This window comes from Osmerus mordax, chromosome 23, assembly GCF_038355195.1.
Source record: "Osmerus mordax isolate fOsmMor3 chromosome 23, fOsmMor3.pri, whole genome shotgun sequence".
Taxonomy (NCBI): Eukaryota; Metazoa; Chordata; class Actinopteri; order Osmeriformes; family Osmeridae; genus Osmerus; species Osmerus mordax.
The window spans coordinates 9,106,962-9,125,765 of NC_090072.1; the positions used below are offsets into that span (position 1 = coordinate 9,106,962).

The following is an 18,804-nucleotide window of genomic DNA, read 5'->3' on the forward strand; positions in this document are numbered from 1 at the left end:
TCCTTACAAGGACTCGGGAGTAACGAGTCCTCTCAAAGAGTGATTCGATCATTTTCTCGTGGCCGCGCATCGGGACTGTTGCATAGGCTCGTCCAAGTAAACATAAATGATTCGTTCATTTCCCGACTCGGTCTTCAGGTAAGAGTCTTTGGATCATTTTTCACGTGACCTGCATAGGCTCTGTAGTGGTAGCTAGAGGAAACGCTAGAGGGAACGATTCGTTAATTTCCCGACTCGGTCTTTCTACGATTCTTTGGATCATTTTTCACGTGACCTGCATAGGCTCTGTAGTGGTAGCTAGAGGAAACGAACAATTCGTTCATTTCCCGACTCGGTCCTTCTTCGATTCTTTGGATCCTTTTTTCACGTGATCCGCATTATATTTTTTAGTAGAGGAAACAGTTTCCTCATTCCCTTTCGCGTGGCCGCTGTTTTAGGAAGACGTGAATGATATTCGCTGAAGTCATCATACTGACTGGTTTTGTTATTTTCACTTTACATTTACACTTACAGTTTAGTGCAGTGTAATTGTTTGCCGTGATAATTAAATGCTAGTGTGATAAAAAATGACCAAATCATACAAACTGTACGTGTTTGCAGTGGACGGTTAGTGGACATTTTAGGGATACCCCTTGGCTGTGATTGGTCCGTATTAGGAACCGCTTGCGTAGCAATATTGATTCACAAAGTTACAGCTAACATTAACATGTTACAAGGAAAAAATACACCTCTCCTCCCATCTCTTTGCGGCACACGCCCACTTTCCCTTATACCCTCCCAGCAGCGGTAATCTGCGTTTTTACTCAAGTGCACTGCCTTTGAAAATACGGTGTTATCTCTTTACCCGCTATTGGGTTCCTGAAATGGGCGCAATCCTGTTAGTAAATGAGGCCCAGGGTATCTTGAAAACCGGCTTTGACACTGAGACAGACATGCTCACACAGCACGCACAAGGTTATGAGAGGTAAACTTTGCTGCTACAAGACAAAGCTATGCTACTTCTTTATTTGTTCTGCGTGAAATACAGAGGCATTTGGGTAGCAGTTGAAAGACGTATCAATGTGGCAAATTGTTTGACCCAATTGAAGTACTCCATTGCAGAGTTGAGAATATAGCGCCTCCTTGAGTTTAACCCTTCAAAACTGTTTTGGAAGTGATGTTACAGATAAGCCCCCCTCCCCCCTTGAAAAATGTGTACATCCATCAAAAGAAAAACAAAACACAAGGCCACAAGATCCAGAGGTCCTGGTAAGGTGAATTTATACCCAGCAAAGGAGTGCTTGGGCTGGGCTTCTCTTCCTACCCGCTTCCCTTCCCCTATTTCTAGCTTCAACCTCTCCACCTCTCTGTTCTCTCTCAGATTATGGCTCAACTCCAGTCATCATGCTGTTTGCCCCAGGGTACTGAAGGGATGTCTACTGTGAGAGTAGTTAGGGAGGCAGAGAGAGAGGAGAGTGAAAGAGAGAAATGAGGGAGAGAAGAATGTAGTGGGTTGGGAAGGACAGAGGAAGAGGGGAGTGTGGGTAAAGGTGGATACAATAATAGATGGATGGAAAAAGGAAGTAGACAGGGAATAGAAAGAAGGAGGGAAAGGGTGAGGAGGGGGAGATCAAAAGCACATCATATGTAGGGCCACATTTCTTATTTCTATTTCAACCACAATGGTCCTCCATTGATGGACAAAATTAACTACAATTTACGATGAGAGGAGAAGGCTTTGAATAAACATGCACAGTAGTACAACTCGCTTTTAAAAGTTACTTAGGTGAGTATCCGGAAATATAAACCACACTGTCAAATTGTCAGGATGCGACGCAGACCGAAGCAGTTATGTAAAACAACAAGACTGCAGAAAAGGATTAGGAAGCTACAAGTGGCGATGGCATGTTTCTGTTAAAGGCCTGTGAAACAGAACAGAGAAATGTTGCTCACAGCTAGAGGCAAGGAAAACTATTTGCTCAAAATCATGCAGTATGCAGGAAACCTGTTGTTTACATGTAGAATATAGAATTACTTCAATAGAAACACTTCTTAGGACTTCTTTCAACCATACCTGAATGTGTGGGTTCAAACGAGAGATATCTGCCAATCCCTGGGGTAAAGTTGTTCCAACAATGTAAAAGATAACACATACAGTAGGGATGACAAACACTAAAATGTTTCACGCTTTCTGTCAATGTTGGACAAACATGATATATATATATTTATATATAGATATATACAGTATATACTGTACATCACAATGATAACCTATAAAGACGGGAGGATGGTGTTTTTACAGACGTGGCCCGAACCCATTGTGAGCAGGGGTTATTGCAAAATGGGGAAAAGGTTAAGATTAGGGTTTTTTATTTGGGTTGGGGTTATGGTTAGGAGCCATTTGTTCAATGCCTTGTCATTAGCACTTCTTTTCATGCACCCTCAATTTTATGTAGCTTGCAGTTGCTCTACAGTATTCTTGCGCTTAGGTCTTAGAGACCAATCTTTTTCCCCTCCATGTTCTCATAAGTTGTCTCTGAAGGGATTGGGATAACCATAAAATACTGTATATGCAAATGGACCAATTTTATTTGATTATGGGTAACTTATCTCTTTCAGGAGGCCTTGGTACAGTACGAAATCCAACTGGAGTATATATTGTTTTTTTTCAGTGCTCTTGAATCATTTCAGCAATCTATCCTGACATCACGAAAGCACATATTGTTTTCTATTTCTAGTGTCAGCTGAACAATACTACAACCATGCAATGACATGCGGTTAAAAATATTCCCTAATTTTGAGGCCGCCAATCAAGTGCTCCCTGTTTCTTTCACAAGAAACAGGGAGTGAGGTGACATGAGAGACAGCAAGAGAGAGAGAGGGAGGTATAGAAAGATGGAATAACAAGACATACAGAAAGACAATCAACACCTTTGCAGCACATACTGTATTTTGAGACGCACAGGCACACACAATGCCTAGGGAAGCATGGATGCATGGAGAATCACCTTCTGAACACATACAATATGCGCCCAGCCAACATGGCACACTTCCATAAAAACAAAGCGAGAACGAGAGAGGAAGAGAGAGAGGTGATGAGACATAAGAGAGCAGCAATGAAAGTTATCTAATAAAGTTATCCAGGTAGCTTTGACCTCCTCCCACTCCCAGACCTTTACGTGACACTGTGGAGGCAAGAGTGTGTGTGTGCGTGTGTGTGTGTGTAGGTTGGTGGGTTGGTGGGTGGTTGAGTGCTCAGCATTCTTTGCCAAACGAATGATGCACTTTTACTGTGTCATCTGTCCTCCGGAGCAGATTGTATTTAATCGGGTGCTCGTTTCATAGCCGCATGCCTTTCTAACAAGCAGACCTATAAACATACACATTCACTCACAAACACACACACAAATACACAACCAATCCTGTAAAACCTCAACACCTTCTCTGTAATATAGATTGAAGCCTATACTGTAGGAGCACTCAAGGTTCTCTATAGGAGTGATCAACTTGTATGGTTATAGCAAATGTATTCACCTACATCCACACACGCAGCTTGCAAGAAACTACTGATTCCAACATTGTTACTATGAAGTTAACAAGTGCATTCACCGTACAGCCCTACAGCCAGTCCTATTCAACACACACACACACACACCTCTCTCATTCATCACTGGCCTGCTGCTGACAACCAGCAGAGCAAGCATTGGACAGGTAACGCTACAGTGGCCGGAGCACCTGTACCACAAACCCCAAAAAGGTCTGTGGTAAACAAAGACGAAAGGAATACAGAAGAAATGGGTTTCAAATGTTTGTTAAATTTCAAGTGAGTTCAAATGATAAATGCCAATACTAACAAATTGAGGGAGAGGAGTCAAATTGCAATCATTTTGTAAGGTAAATGCTGACCCTAAATGTGGTGTTGACATTCATAGACTGTGTGAGAGAGTTGGTGTTAGATGAGAGGTGCAGTGAAACAATGTGATTAGCCCTGGAAAAAGAGAGTGCAGCGAAGCAGTGTTTTACTGCTGGTGTCTGGGTCATAAACTTTGTGTACTTCAGCTTTATACTGCATTGTATAGCTAACGTAGATGGAGAGAGACAGAGACTGAGAGGAAGAGAAAGTAAGCATTTTCCCATTCGTTTTAAATGGATGGCATCGTATTCTTCATCAACAGCTTGTAAATTCACCACTTCATAGATGGTTTCATCAATAAAATAAATTGTTTACAAATTTAGTATTTGCTATCCACAGCCTTGTGAAGAGGAGTTGTGCCACATTTTAACATGGCAATGTGGCACTAAATGTTCCCCAGGAATAGATTAACAATCATGGTCTCCATTAATAATTTGAAAACTGGAAAGCTGGAAAGACATCTTTCAAACACAAATTTGCAGCCAATTTGACACTACTTTCATTGTTGTATATCAAGTGTAATTGATGCAATAATTCACTAGTTACTAACTGGAAATTGCATACAATGAAAATGATCAGTTACACAAACAGTATTTAAATATTCTGTTAAGTTTTAACATTGATTTCTTGTTGTGATGATGTCCGAGGTGAAATAATTGATGACGGAGGAAAAAGTAAGACTATCAATAAAAAGGTTTGACCAATATTTACATTTACATTTTAGTCATTTAGCAGACGCTCTTATCCAGAGCGACTTACAGTAAGTACGGGGACATTCCCCCGAGGCAAGTAAGGTGAAGTGCCTTGCCCAAGGACACAACGTCAGTTGGCATGAACTGGCAACCTTCGGATTACTAGCCCGATTCCCTCACCGCTCAGCCAACTGACTCCCTATAGTGTGCGAGCTTGAATCATGAAACTATTCCATCCATGTGAGTCTTGATTCTAATAAAGTTTGAAATTCAGTGGGTTAGGTTCTAGTGAAGTGGATAGGTTGAAGGGTGATTCATACACAAAGGAGTAAACAAGTACAAATATAGTTTCGAACGACTCCTTCTAGGGCACAGCATGAGGTAGTCAAGTTTAAACACATATTATGTGTATTGCAGTGAACAACTTCTTAGGCTTGTATGGAAACACACTTGTGCCAGAAACCAACTAACTCTAACCAAACCATGAGCTTTAATCATTTTTGCTCCATCATCTTCAATTCAAACTGTTAAAAGACTACCAAATCTCACATGCACACTCCGAATGCATCTACAACCAATACTCACGGGTAATAGAACCTGGAAACACTAGCTTGTTGGCATGCTCTATGCCCTGACAGCTTGATTCATGAGCACCATCCCTCATATTGGATTTCCCATTGATCTGACCCGGTGAAGACTGCTCCTGAGTATGCATGCAAACCACACTCAGATCAACGCTAGCGCATGTACACATATTCAGTTTGGCAGAGGCCAACAGCCATGTTGTTGCTTGTGTCATGGATCTGAAAAATAATATGCATAAATCGAAGAAAAACTACTGCATAGAGTACACACCTGCAAGTGCAACGTTGGGTGTGCAAAATTCTCATACATCATGAGAATAATCATCACAATTGATTTTTATATGTATATTTGGTGACAATTCTGTCTTTATCATTATTTATGAGAGAGGTAGTGTGTTTTTGGAGAAGAAATGTGTGGGGAGAGAGGGATTTACATTTACATTTAGTCATTTAGCAGACGCTCTTATCCAGAGCGACTTACAGTAAGTACAGGGACATTCCCCCGAGGCAAGTAGGGTGAAGTGCCTTGCCCAAGGACACAACATCAGTTGGCATGACCGGGAATCGAACTGGCAACCTTCGGATTACTAGCCCGACTCCCTCACCGCTCAGCCAACTGACTCCCAGATGACATGCAATAAAGGGCTTGGGCCAGATTTGAACTCAGCACTTCAGCCTACATGGTACACACATTAGTCCAGTGAACCACCAAGGCACCCAGGGATTTGAACTTGTAGCCTCTTGCTCTGGACTTGAGTTATACCCACCTCAGTGTAATTCACATCAGCGTCTTACGAACCCCAAAGCAGTGTGAAGAGACATTCATGTTTTACATATCAGAGTTCACTATAATCTCTCTTCTTCACGTGTGTGAGTGCATGAGTGTGGGTACAAATGTATCGACCTGCATTTGTGAATCGTTGCACATGATTGTGTTCTTTTTTCTCTAAGATATATTTTAGGGCCATTTCTGTGTGTGTGTGTCTGAATTCATATGGGATATGTTGCTCCCAAAGCCTCTAGCCTGTTCCCCCTCACCCGCTGACTCTAATTAGGTCCTCTACACTGCTTCTCTAAAATGTGTACTGTACCTACCAGGAGACAGTGTCAGTCCACAGACCAGCCCTATCTCTGTAGTAACTAACCCCCTATTAGTGGTCCAGTCCGTCTCTGTCTCCATTCATCCATTTACAGCTCTTTATAGAACTCAAATCTGTATAGCAGTCCTTAAATTTGAGAATTCATGGCCTTCACAACAAACTGAAACTGAAGAAGCATAAATAAATCAGGGGAACCAGATACGTATATGAGTAGTATTGTTATGTTTTATGCTTTAACATTGTAAAATTGGGGGAAGGGGGTGAACGACAATGAAGGTCAAATCAAGGTGGGCTTGCTGAAGAATATTGACAGGTGTCCTTCTCACTCGTTACTTTCTCTTTCTCTCTCTCTATGTCTGTCTGTCTCTCTCTCTCTCAGGTGTCCTTCTCACTCGTTACTCTGTCTCTCTCTCTCTCTCTCTCATTGTCTTGTCCGCTTCTCTGTCTATCCTTCAATTCTATTTATTCTTTCTCACAGACACATACACCTTTCCTCCCAGGAGGAGAGACTCCTCTCTTCACCTCTATTTTCTCTCATTCCATCACGTATACCCGCTACCTCCCCTCTCTCTCACACACACAAACACACACACACCCATCCATTCCTTTCATCCTCTGTGTGAGATGGAGGATTGTTAAGATACTGTGACAATACTGAGGCGTGAGCAACTACATCTGCCTTGGAATACACCCCTACAGACTTCAATTCCCAGAAACCCCAGCAGCCATTTTCATCCCTACCACTAAGAATCCACCATATAAGGTTCTGCATAGTAATACATACGTATCATTGATATCAAGTTCAAAATGTTCTCTTCAACCTTACCAACTGTACTGGAGCTAATCGACCACATAATATGCACAATATTTGGGTTTATTTTTAAACACAATAGTGGAATAATAAAGGGAGGTTTTTAATCAAATGCTAAGTTGTTTAAGGATTAAGGATTCTGTAAATCCATAAAACACCATGGAAATTGACCGATCACTCCTCTGCTGGTGTCACAGGCTTCCCAAGTGATTGAATGTCAGCAAAACAGTTAGGGGGAAAGCGGGAGCTAACATTAACATTTGTGAAGCGACATTTATCATCATTAGCATTAACAGTGTGTCTTCAATGCCAGATTTTAGCATCACTGTAGGTCCAGTAGCCATTTATTGTGCTATATTAGCAGTGAGGGCCTTATGAGAGGTCCCAAGGCTTGACTAGCTGACATATTGGCCCGGGTTCTGCCCTCCCAAAAAACACCTCAAATGTCAGAATTAAATGACTTGTATAATTGCTGCGATTTCACTCCCCCCAATTGGTAAAGCCAGAGTTTTAAATGCCTTTAAGCACAAATTATCTAAGGTAGCTATCTCATTACCCTCTTCAATATGTAAATGTGCTGCAGGCTTTGCTCTTTTATTGCAATCACTGTTATTCAGGGGGCGGCCATTTTGTTTCACTTTCCAGGGAGCTTGATTATACATCAGTGGGAGACAATAACTGCCAGAAAGGACTGGTTATTATATACTGGTGACACCCTTGGTGATTTTAGCTGTTCGTTTTGGGTCCAATATAAGGAAAATTTAATTATCTGTAATTCTTTGCGATGCCATCACACAGGACATTGGCTCTGTGAAGTCTTTATGATGGGTGATGAAATAGACTTGTAAATTAGAGAAGTTATGGGCCTTTTGAAAGTATATGCTGGCTAGAGATCAAGCCTTTCTAAAGGCCTTTGTTTGTGCAGAAATTATCTAAAAGCTTTAAACTCAGCAATAATTCAATTCAATTGCATTCAACATCATATTTTCAGGAGTGGGGTGGATGAGGTTTTTATTTAAGTTACCATGTTGATCTACTAGGTTAGTAAGGTTTTTTATTCATTTAGGTAAATATCATCCAATCACGATAAAGTGCCAAACTTTTGACTGGTACTGTATGTTTCACACATTTTCACTTGAGCCTTTATGCAGTTTTTCAGTTATCAATTAAGTAATTTAGATTGAGAATGTTGAGAGAAATAAGAAAGTTAACACATTGTTTGTTGTGAGAAAATAAAGGAAGCATGAGAGAAAGAAATATTGATAGATTAGCTGAAGAGAAGGAGAAAGAGAGAGACAGAGCCACACAAAAAAGAAAGATTTTGCAAAAGGATATTTGTTCCAGTATATGAACAGCAGAACTTTGTCTGTGTGTGTGTGTCCAGGAAGACGTGTCCAACGATTAAGTTACCTGTCTCACAATAAGTCTGAAAGATGGGACATGTATATTAATGGCTTCAAAGACAGCGATAAAACCTCCACCATAGGATATTTTTTTATCAATTCCAAAATCCTTTGAATGGTGTGACTCTGGTGTGATCTCTGCTCTCTCTGATCGAGTGGAGCTTGCCTGTCTTTCTTTCTCTCTATATTTATTTTATTCTCTCATCCGCCCGAGCAAGTCACTTTTATATAATTATAAACACAAGTGACTGCGTTCCCTCCATGAAAGCAGTCTATCATCTCTACACATGAAAGACAAGACAACCATGTGCAGTGGTAGACATAAAAGCCCAGGAAAATTAGGTTTTATCTTTTCTTTTCTTTCGGCACTCGTCCATTATCCCCAGCCACCACAATTACATCTGGTTGGGTAGAAAAAGGCCCGGATAGGGAAAGTGGGAAGGAGGCCTTGGGAAAATATGGCTCCTAACTACAGCAATTGGCCTCTCCATGTCTGTGAAGTTGGAGTACTTATTTTACCTCAGGCCTGCACAAACACTCTAGGCCATTGTCCTGTTGCCATGGGCAATTCCTCTGGGAAAAGGTGGGTTCTGTGTATATATATAGTTGTTTTGTTCCCTGCTTAAGCACACACAGCCTTACCTGGGGTACTTATTTATTCAAACCTGCCAGGGGAATGATATGAACTAAAACATCCCTCTTCTTTTAAAAGGTTAAGTCTCATTGGGGCTCCAGGTACATTCCCCTAACCCCTCTTTCCTGTACAGGAGCAACTTGAGTCATCTGAACTTCCTGTGAGGTCTCAGACCTTCAATCCAAACATGTTAAGGTGATTTATTTTGCTTTTACCCATATTGCTCAACATGTCACATTGGAACCAAAAAACATATTTAATCCTCCCTTTCTGATGAAGGCTTGCCTGTATACTCCACCAAAAGGTCACAAAAACCTGAAAACTCAACGACGGTGAAGAAATTGAATAAGTGAATCTTAAAGAAAAACATTATCTATCTTTTGAGCCCTGCAGTCTAATGTGTAACTCAATTCCTGCATTGGGCTCTGATTTTAATTAGTTTCTCTCTTTTTTCACTCTCACTCATTTTGGGGGGTGAGGAGTGGTGGAATTTGGGTGTGGCTCCTTGGATGGAGGCATGGACTGCCCCGCCAGTCTCCATGCTGTCTCTCCAGTCAGACAAAATGGCACATTAGTATTCTGCCTGTCCATTTTGCTGTCTTCCCCTTTATTCCCTCCACACACACACACAGTCTGGCACACTCAGTCTGGGCAGAGCTTGTGCAGGACACACATGCACACACACACACGCGCGCACACACACACATACGCTAGCTAACAAGCAGCTTGCTCTCTGTACTGGCAGGGCTTCTGAAGACAAGAGCAACACTGTGTCCACGGAGATATCCAAAAGCCTGGAAACAACAAGGCACTTGTCTACAAGTGTGTCAGAGAATATCCCTGGAATATATTGAGGAACTACAGACATAAAGCAGGGCTGTCCCATCCGGTAGATTTAGCTACCATTCAAACTTTGGCTTCACCTGATTCAAAACATTAGCAGGTTGATACAACGTGCAAAGTGTCAGGTTAGTTATATCATGCCATTCAAGTTAGCATGCTGGAACCAGGATTGGTGATGAGTGCTGATTAGTCAAAGTGTTTGTGTGTGTGTGTGTGCCACAAAGCTAATACAGTATATTGAGGGCAATGGTAATAATGATGCATCACTAAACTTGAAGGAACATTCCAGAAAAGTGCTTCAAGCTATACTTTCAGCACCCATTCCATGTTCTAATCTGTGTGTGTTCCAGTGTGTGTGCGTGTGTGTGTACGTGTGTGTGTGGCTGATACATCGCATTAGTCTGTCTGTGCCTCCTCCTTTCCGCCAGTGCTGATTTTAAATGAGATGCTGATATAAAGCTAGCGTGTGGTGACACATCCGCACATTTCTAAAACAGACTATGTTTGTGTTTTAAATGAATATTAAAGTCATGCACAACCAGTGTTGGCCAAACACACGGAAATGAATTGGAATTAGATTAATTGACTGAAAAGAACTGCCAAGTAAGATATCGGAATAAAAGCGAAATACAAGCAAAAACAAATGTGTTTTTAAAAGGTGCGAGCCAAGTGCATAAATTATCCCTGCATTTTTTTTAAACATCTTTCATAATAAAACAATCACCTTGTCATGACCACCATGGACTTCACATTTGGAGAGAAACTCAATCTCTGTCATTAAGCTATCTTATCCCTCTCTAAGAGTCAGCTGCTGATGTTGGATACACCCTCGGTATGCCCATGTGTCTTCATCACAGCCCAAAGTGGTTATTGCTGTCAATTGTTGGGAGCCAACCAGCGCATGATTGATTGAAACCAATATAGTTCATACTTCTCCAGAGTGGATGCAATCCAGCATGGGGCTCTCAGGGAGCAGGGAGAGAGCTCCTTCCCCTAGCAGGCATAGCACCCCACTAGCATGCAAACAAATGAAAGGTAATTGTGCAACCCTTCAATGTGGCTGCACCGCTGAGAGGGAAAGTTCAAGTGGTGGAGCAATTTCAATTCATCTGTTTGTATTGTCGCATTGAGTTTATTTTTTACATGGCGCTTTTGTAAACTCCAACTTTGGGGTGCTGATTATGATGATTGTTTGTTTTGGTCTGTTTATTTGTGTGGTGGTGTGAGTATTTGTGTGTCTGTCCATGTGTCCGTGTGGGCATGCATCTGTGTGTGAGGGCGCTGACTCAACATCTGTGGAAATTTGTGTGTTTGAGTACGTACGTGCGTGCGTGTTGAGAAATGCATTTGCTCATCTGCGTGTATATGACTCAGCATGAGTAGGTGTGTTTATGTCTGTACGTATGAGTGTGAGTGTGTGTGTGCCAGTGTCAGTTTTACTTCATTGTGCCATGAGTGATTATATCTGGGAAGCTGACACACAGTTATAGAATCAAAGTTACATCAGAAAGGAAGATAGATAGTTGACTTACCGGCTTGGGATGCGTCACCTGTGGAAGACAAAGAGAGAGAAAATATTTTTAGTTCCCGGCTTAAATAAATCTTAAAGAGAGACTACCGTAGCCCAACTGTAACATACATGCTTTTTGGAATACAGAAGACATTATATAAACAGCAATTGACAGAAAATATGCCTTAATTCCAAGTTCAAATACACTCACAGTAGACCAGCTTTCAGGAAATAAGTAGAAGTATCCAAATGTAATAATAACAACTTTGAATACTTTAGTATTCATATTCATTTGAATACTTAAGTATTCAAATGTATTTTTGATGTATTTTAGTAAGTTATTATTGAACAAGCAAATAGTTAATAAATTAATTAGCTTTTCAGAATACACACAAACTCAAGCAAAAGTGTATTATTTTTACACTGAATGCAGACATTTTTGCTTTTTAGGCTCACAACAGTTCTGCTACAGACAGGTGGGTTAGCTCACAAGCTAGCCGACTAGCTAGGAGTCATCCTCGGCACTGTGGCCTGTCCCTCTATCACCAGCATGTCATTGCAGAATGACATGGCATATCATTACTTCCTCATCTACGAATGACATGGCATATAAACCCATCTCAACCTGACAGACTGAATGCCATAAGCCAATCACAACAACTGAGAAATACGAAACATTCCGAAAAAGTGAAAGGAAAAGGAGGGGGAGGATAAGGCGAGGAGAGTGAAGGACAGAGAGAAAGAGAGAAAGAGAGAGAGAGACAGAGAGAGAGAGACAGAGAGAAGAGAGAGAGAGAGAGAGAGAGAGAGAGAGAGAGAGAGAGAGAGAGAGAGAGAGAGAGAGAGAGAGAGAGAGAGAGAGAGAGAGAGAAAGAGAGAGAGCGCAAAAGGGAGAGTGAAATTGAACAGCAAAAGAGGGTGTAAGGGAAGTGTGTGTGAGTGTGGTGGGGGCAAGAAACAAGTTGATAGAATGTGAGTCAAGAAAAAAAAAAGAAAAAAAAGAGAGGGAGAAGGGGAAGGGGAAGGAGAGTGACTCAGCAAAAATCTCATTTTCAAGCTGTCTGAGAGCTCATTGGGGTAGTGGAGGAGACTCAGTGTAACTGGAATACAGTCTAGTGATGGAAGGATGGAGGGAGGGAGGGAGGGAGGGGGAGAGATGGGGGGTAATAGCGAATCACTGCTCAACCATGCATGGAGCTCAATATCAATATCTCGGGCAGCACCCTTCTGGGTATGCTCCATCCCTTCTCTCTTCTCCCCTCGCTCTGCTGTCACTCCTCTCTGTCCTCTCTCTCCCCCTGTCTCCTCTTTCACCTCTTGGCTGAATTCCTGGAACCCTATCTCAGATATTCTTCTGTATATTGCCTAGCTCGAGTCCGTGTTCAATTAACAGCACAAAAATAATTTAAACACGCAGCCATACTTCTCGTCAGAAATATTGATCTGATGTCAGGTCAAATATGCAATTAGATCCCTGGAGCATAGTTATTTTTTTTTTTTACTTGGCAGGCGTTAAGTACAGTGTTGGATGAGCAAAGACAACAGTGTGGAGGGAAAAGAGAAGACATTTTTAGAGCAGTGTTATAACTGAATTCAGGTCATGTGGAACGCATTGGCGTGTTTGTTAATGGACTAGCCTGTTTGACTCGCACGCGTTCAAAAACACATCCAAATGCTAACCATTATCTCCTCCAGTAGAAACATGCTCAAACTTCTTGGTTTGGCCTTAAACAAGTAAGGTTGGTAATTCCCTGTAAACCCAGGTGGTTTGAAACTGCAGAATCAAGCAACATACACTCTGGACAAAAGGATTAAGAATGGGGCTCTACTCCATGTTGGATCTGAGGCAAAGGTTCTCTATCCAAATCCAACACATGGAAGAACAAAACTCCAAAGCCTAGAACCGATGGATCAAGCACTTGGACCACAAAGATGCCCAGGGTAGGGGAGGAGCTTGAGAAGGCTTTATGGAACTGGTAGTATAGGCTTGGGAAAGAGCCAAAAGAATGAATGCCGTGTCAGTGATTCTTAGCTTGAATGGTCTTACTGCTTGATAGCAACAAAATCAAGGGTGTTTTGCCACACGTTGTCCAAATGCTCAACATTCAGGCTCTTTCAGAGAGTTGTGAGGGAGAGAGAGAGAGTAGTCCGAGATTTGCAACAAAAAAAAGAGAAAGAAAGAAAAAGACAAAAAGTGGAATTGATTGTCGGCAAAAGCCCTTCACTGAATCCTTGCCAACAAACGAACAAATAACAACATACAGACAGACACCCACACAATATCTGTCATTGCATGCTATCTTTATTGGCCTAGAGTGGGATATAATGTGCCGCTAACTATGGACTTTATTGGATGTGCAACACCCAGGGGGGCTGACAGAAAGCAGGAGGCAGCACTCATAGTGTCTCCTGTGACCCCTGCTGCACAGTAAATAACGACCTCCAGAAGCCAGCCACTGGCACTTAGCAGTTTACTGTAAGCTTCTCACACAGGATGGTCACTGATGCTAAGCCTGATAGCATGTAGCAGCGGTGCTAGTGCTACTAGCATAGCACTAGTGATATTAGTCAAGCTAACCCTCACTGGACCCTGTCACACAATCCCAAGTACACACTCCAAGGCACCACTGGCTGACACCCTTCATTGCGCTTCACAATGCTTCTATCACTGGCCTAGTGAGTGGGGTTGAACCTTGAACCTCTTCTTTCCACAGCTCCCTTTCACCGCTGCTGAGCAGTGACCCTGCCTCCTGTCAATTTACTTTTCATCTCTCCACAGCTCACCCTATCTCTCTTTCAGTTCTGCTTAGCTGTCAACCCCTTTCACCTTGTAAAATGTGGCAAGAGGGAACTGTGAAGGGGACACGACAACTGAATGAAAGTGTGTGTTTGTGTGTGGCCTTGTTTAACTGTTCTTGTGGGGACCAAAATTATCCTCAAGAATAGTAAAACAAGGACAACTTTAACTTGTGGGGACTGTTTCTTGGTACTCACAAGTTCAAGTGCTATTCCTAGGGGCCCTATTTTAACTATCTGAAACGCAAGTATCAAAACGCAAAGCGCAAGTAACTTTGTGGGCGGGACTCCGGCTCGGTTGCTATTTTGCCGGCGGGATAAATGACTTTGTGTCTGGCGCAAATCTAAAATGGGTTGGTCCGAAGTAGCTACATTACTAATGGGTGTGGTTTGGGCGTAACGTGCAATAAACCAATCAGAGAGTCATCTCACATTCCCTTTAAGAGCAGCGCTTGTTCCATGGCGGATTGCTATTATAACGGCGAATTTGCCAGGCGCACGCCAGGAGCGGTTCACAGCCGAGGAGACCGACGTTCTAGTCAGGGCCGTAACAGATAGAGAAGTGACATTGTATGGGAAAGGCACAGCAGTTTTCTCATTGCACTAAATTGCACGGTCATGCTGCTCATTCAAATTATTATTCTTATTTTTATATATTTTTTTTAATTGTTTAGTTCTTAGAATTAGTTTAACTGTTGTATTTTTTTTACTTAATTTAAGACCCGTATATGTTTATTGTTTGCACCTTCCTGCCACAGTAAATTCCGTGTTTGTGTAACATAGGCTACATGGCGAATAAACCAAATTCTGATTCTGATTCTGATGGAGATGGGAGAAGAAACCCACCCAAATTAGCTTCGGTTAAACAGGCGTGGGAGGAACGTTTTTCCTGGTCTGTGGCAGAATTGTTTTTCTGAAACTGCTAAATAGCACCAGGGAACGTAATTATTCCCTAATTTACCGACGTGCGTCTGTGGAGGGAATAGTCCGCTTTGCGTCCAGTGCAAACTAGGAACTAGAGAGGGTACAATTTCTGGGGAAGTTGTAGGGTGTGCTTGCTTGCGTCGGTTGCACAGGGGTCCGTTTTTGAATGACATTTTTAAAACTGATATTTCTGTATGTTTTATATAAAAATGCATACTTATTATTTATAAAGATTACATAGATTTAAAAGCATTTTTTTTGCTGCTCATTTACTACTGAAAATACGAGTGAAGTGTAGAATGAAATAGATCTTCTCATTTTCCCTGCAAAAGGCATCCTCATCGTTGAATCAAAACGAATAAATTTGGCAGACCGGTGTAAAAATTTACCTAATCTCTATGACGTAAACGTCCTTTTAAGTTTTTCCCTTCTCGTGATATTTTCATGCATTTAGCCTACTCATTGCATTCATTCATGAATAAAGAACCCCCTTTGAAGATTATTCTACGATGTTACCGGCAGTAGAAGATTGAATCGCGATTCAAACAGTACCATCTTCTAACTGAAAATATGCCCCCAAAAACGTAAATAAGCTTGACATTTATGTAGTGGAAAATCGCTTTCATGAAAAGCTCACTGGTAGCGATCATTAAGTAACAACAGTAACAACAGTAACAACGCAAAGTGCGCTATCCCTGTGTGGAGAAGCTGCCCCTGTAAATTGTACTACTACAGTACAGTACTAGACTACTGCTGTGTTCATCTTGGTAGCGATTGCGTTGGTTGAATTGGATTTAACGTTCCGTTGTACGGTTTAGGCTGAAATTAATAATTTTCATGAACAGATTGACAAAGTTTAGGCTGTGGCAATGAAGTTAAGGTTAGCAGTTAGATAGACTTTTGATTTAAGTAAGGGGAGTGCCGAACATGTTCTGTCGCCTTTTGACTTCCTACAGCTGTGTAGATGTTTTTGTAGTGTCTCGCGTAGGCTACAGCGTTGCAGTGAGCAACACTGGTTTAAAACCACAGGTAATGATAATTTCACCCACAAATTGTTTGCTTGTAATGTAATGTCATAATAAACCCTACAACGAAAATGTATTTGTGAGGAATGTTTATTTTAACGATTGAAAACAGATGCATCATAGACCACTGTAGTATGTGTTGCCCGGGCAACAGAGGCTAATGTCATGATGCTAATGCTTCAGTGAAATAGTAGACTACCGTTTCCAAAAGTAGATGTGGGCCTACTTCCTTAATAATATCAGCTAATATTGTACATTACATTTCATAATTGTGTTTCACATCACAAAGTAAAATGAGTAAATAGTTATCACCCTGGCCTCTTTGCTTGTGGCGTTCCTGCAGCTGCCTTGCAGTAAAGCTATAGTTAGCCTAGCTATCCCCCAAGTTAACAGATGTGAAACGAATGTTCTGCTACAGGTAGTCACGCGTGTTTTCGTGACGTTAGTAACGTCAGTGACTGGCTAGCAAATTAGCCACCGTTAGCTTCACTTTTCACCACAAAAACGCAATTTCTACTTAAACCATGCAACGGAACGTAAATAAAAATACAACCAACGCAATCGCTACCAAGACGAACCTTTTGACACTGCCGTTGTGTATGTAGTCCAAATATTGACTGATCCTTAGGGGGGCGGAAAAAAAAAAATATATATATATATTTGAGAGAACAAAGGTTGTGCCCTTGCCGAAGGCAAAGCACACCCAATGATACTTGCGTGGTTGACAAAGTCAATTGCGCTGGGTGCAAGATAGGGCCCTGTGGGTGCAAAGTGACTAGACCAGGTTGCACATAAAGCTTCTGTAGACAAAATCCACTTGGCACCTTCCTAAGCAGATAAGCTTATTTGAAAACACTGGGTATATAGTACATTTCAATGGGAAACATGATTTGTATGGATTTCTGTACAGTACGCTAGCTGAATCAGATGTTTATCTAAACCATAAAGGAATCCTTAGCATTTTTGGAACAGCATTTTTCTTTTCTTGATGTGGACAAAAACATTATGGTGGGTTGTCCATAGTAGCAATGCAAGGAAAGCAAATGAAGTCAAATGAAATGTGTTCAACATGTCAATCTACAAACCTATATTTTTTTGGGTGGATAGGTAGTCATTTCAGGTTTAGAGAAATACTGAGTTGTTGTCCTAAAAAGCAGTTAATGCTGTTATTTGTGCAAACATAAAATAACTTTAGTGTGCAAGATAATAATTGGTGATTTAAATAATGAGACCTCTAAAAATCAGCTATCAATCAGTATAAAATAAACATTCATGTTTAAAAAATGGCTGATTATGGCTCACGTTGTTTCTCTCCCATATTCTCTCTCTCTCTCTTTCGCTCTCTCTCTCCCCGCCCTCTCATCTCTCTTTCATTGTGAAAATATTACACAGCATTCCAAATGACGTATTTTTTCCCCATAATTTACTGCAACTTTACTTAACATCAGTGTGTGAGATAAACCATGTCTTTTGGACAGACCAGGGCAATCAAATCCCACAGTGTAAGCCAGATCTCATTAGAGGGAAAACAGATTGAGGGAGAAAGTCCGCAGAGATGACTAGAACAGAGAAGAGTGAGTCAAAGTGATGGACAAGTGGTTGCCCTACCATTAGTATCCCCCCATGTTCAGATATTGACCGGGCCCCCACCTCCCAGCCCCTTCCCAAGATGAGAGTTGTCAGCGTTTGACCCCCTCAGCTCATGCCCCCTCCCCCTTACCAGCACTAGCAGCCCAAATGCCTGAGAGGGAAGCCTGCTGCTCGTTAGCGAAGGGCTACATGATGCACAGCTTTTTGAGGGTAATTGGCGGATGAAGTCCTCATGACTTTTTCATGTGTATTCCTGATCTCTTTCCACCACTGGTCTCCCTCTCTCTGGCCTCCATTTCCCTCAGTTTCCCTCTCTCTTTTTTTCTCTCCCTCCCTCCCTCCCTCTCTCCCTCTCTCGCTCTCTCTCTCTCTCTCTCTCTCTCTCTCTCTCTCTCTCTCTCTCTCACAAACTATATATTTATCTCTCCTGTCTCTCTCAGTATGTAATGTGTGTTTGTGTGTGTATAGGTGTATGTGTCTGCCCAGGGTGTAGAGAGGCAGTCCCTGTGTTTGATCATATTTGTGGCCCATTAGCACCTGAAGAATTTGAAGGTGAATCTGTATTGCTGGCTTGAGGATAGGAAAACTAAAATTACAAGTCATTGTATCAATTTTGAGTCATTCTCAGGGAATTGTTAAAAAGACGTTTTCTGCACAGTACCAGGGCTGGAGTACACTTGCTTTGGCTGCTTAGAGATATCTTGGATGTACAGTGCACATACACTCATGTATGTTTTTTTATAAGACTTTCCATATAAAATCTAACATGTTCTGTACACACATACCTTTTTAAATTTATTTTGTCTATGTCTTTTCTTATCTTCATTCTTTAAATAGCTCTCTATTATCTGATTATACTGTATAACGTATTGTAAATACACAGAATGTTGATCCATGTTTGGAAGATTACATAATATATTATGCAGGGGATATATCAGACCTTAGAAACTGTGTGTGTTTTTGCTACCATATGTGATCTTACTAAATCACTTGCTTAGCT

General features: G+C 41.5%; 1 protein-coding gene across 1 annotated transcript in view; it reads right to left on the reverse strand.

The window, feature by feature from the left end:
• nrxn2b (neurexin 2b) overlaps positions 1-18,804 on the reverse strand; it is a 437,850-nt gene that overhangs the window by 324,107 nt on the left and 94,939 nt on the right. The window contains exon 5 of the mRNA XM_067261168.1: positions 11,492-11,509. Within this exon, the coding sequence (XP_067117269.1) occupies positions 11,492-11,509 (18 nt within the window). The remainder of the gene's footprint in view (positions 1-11,491; positions 11,510-18,804) is intronic.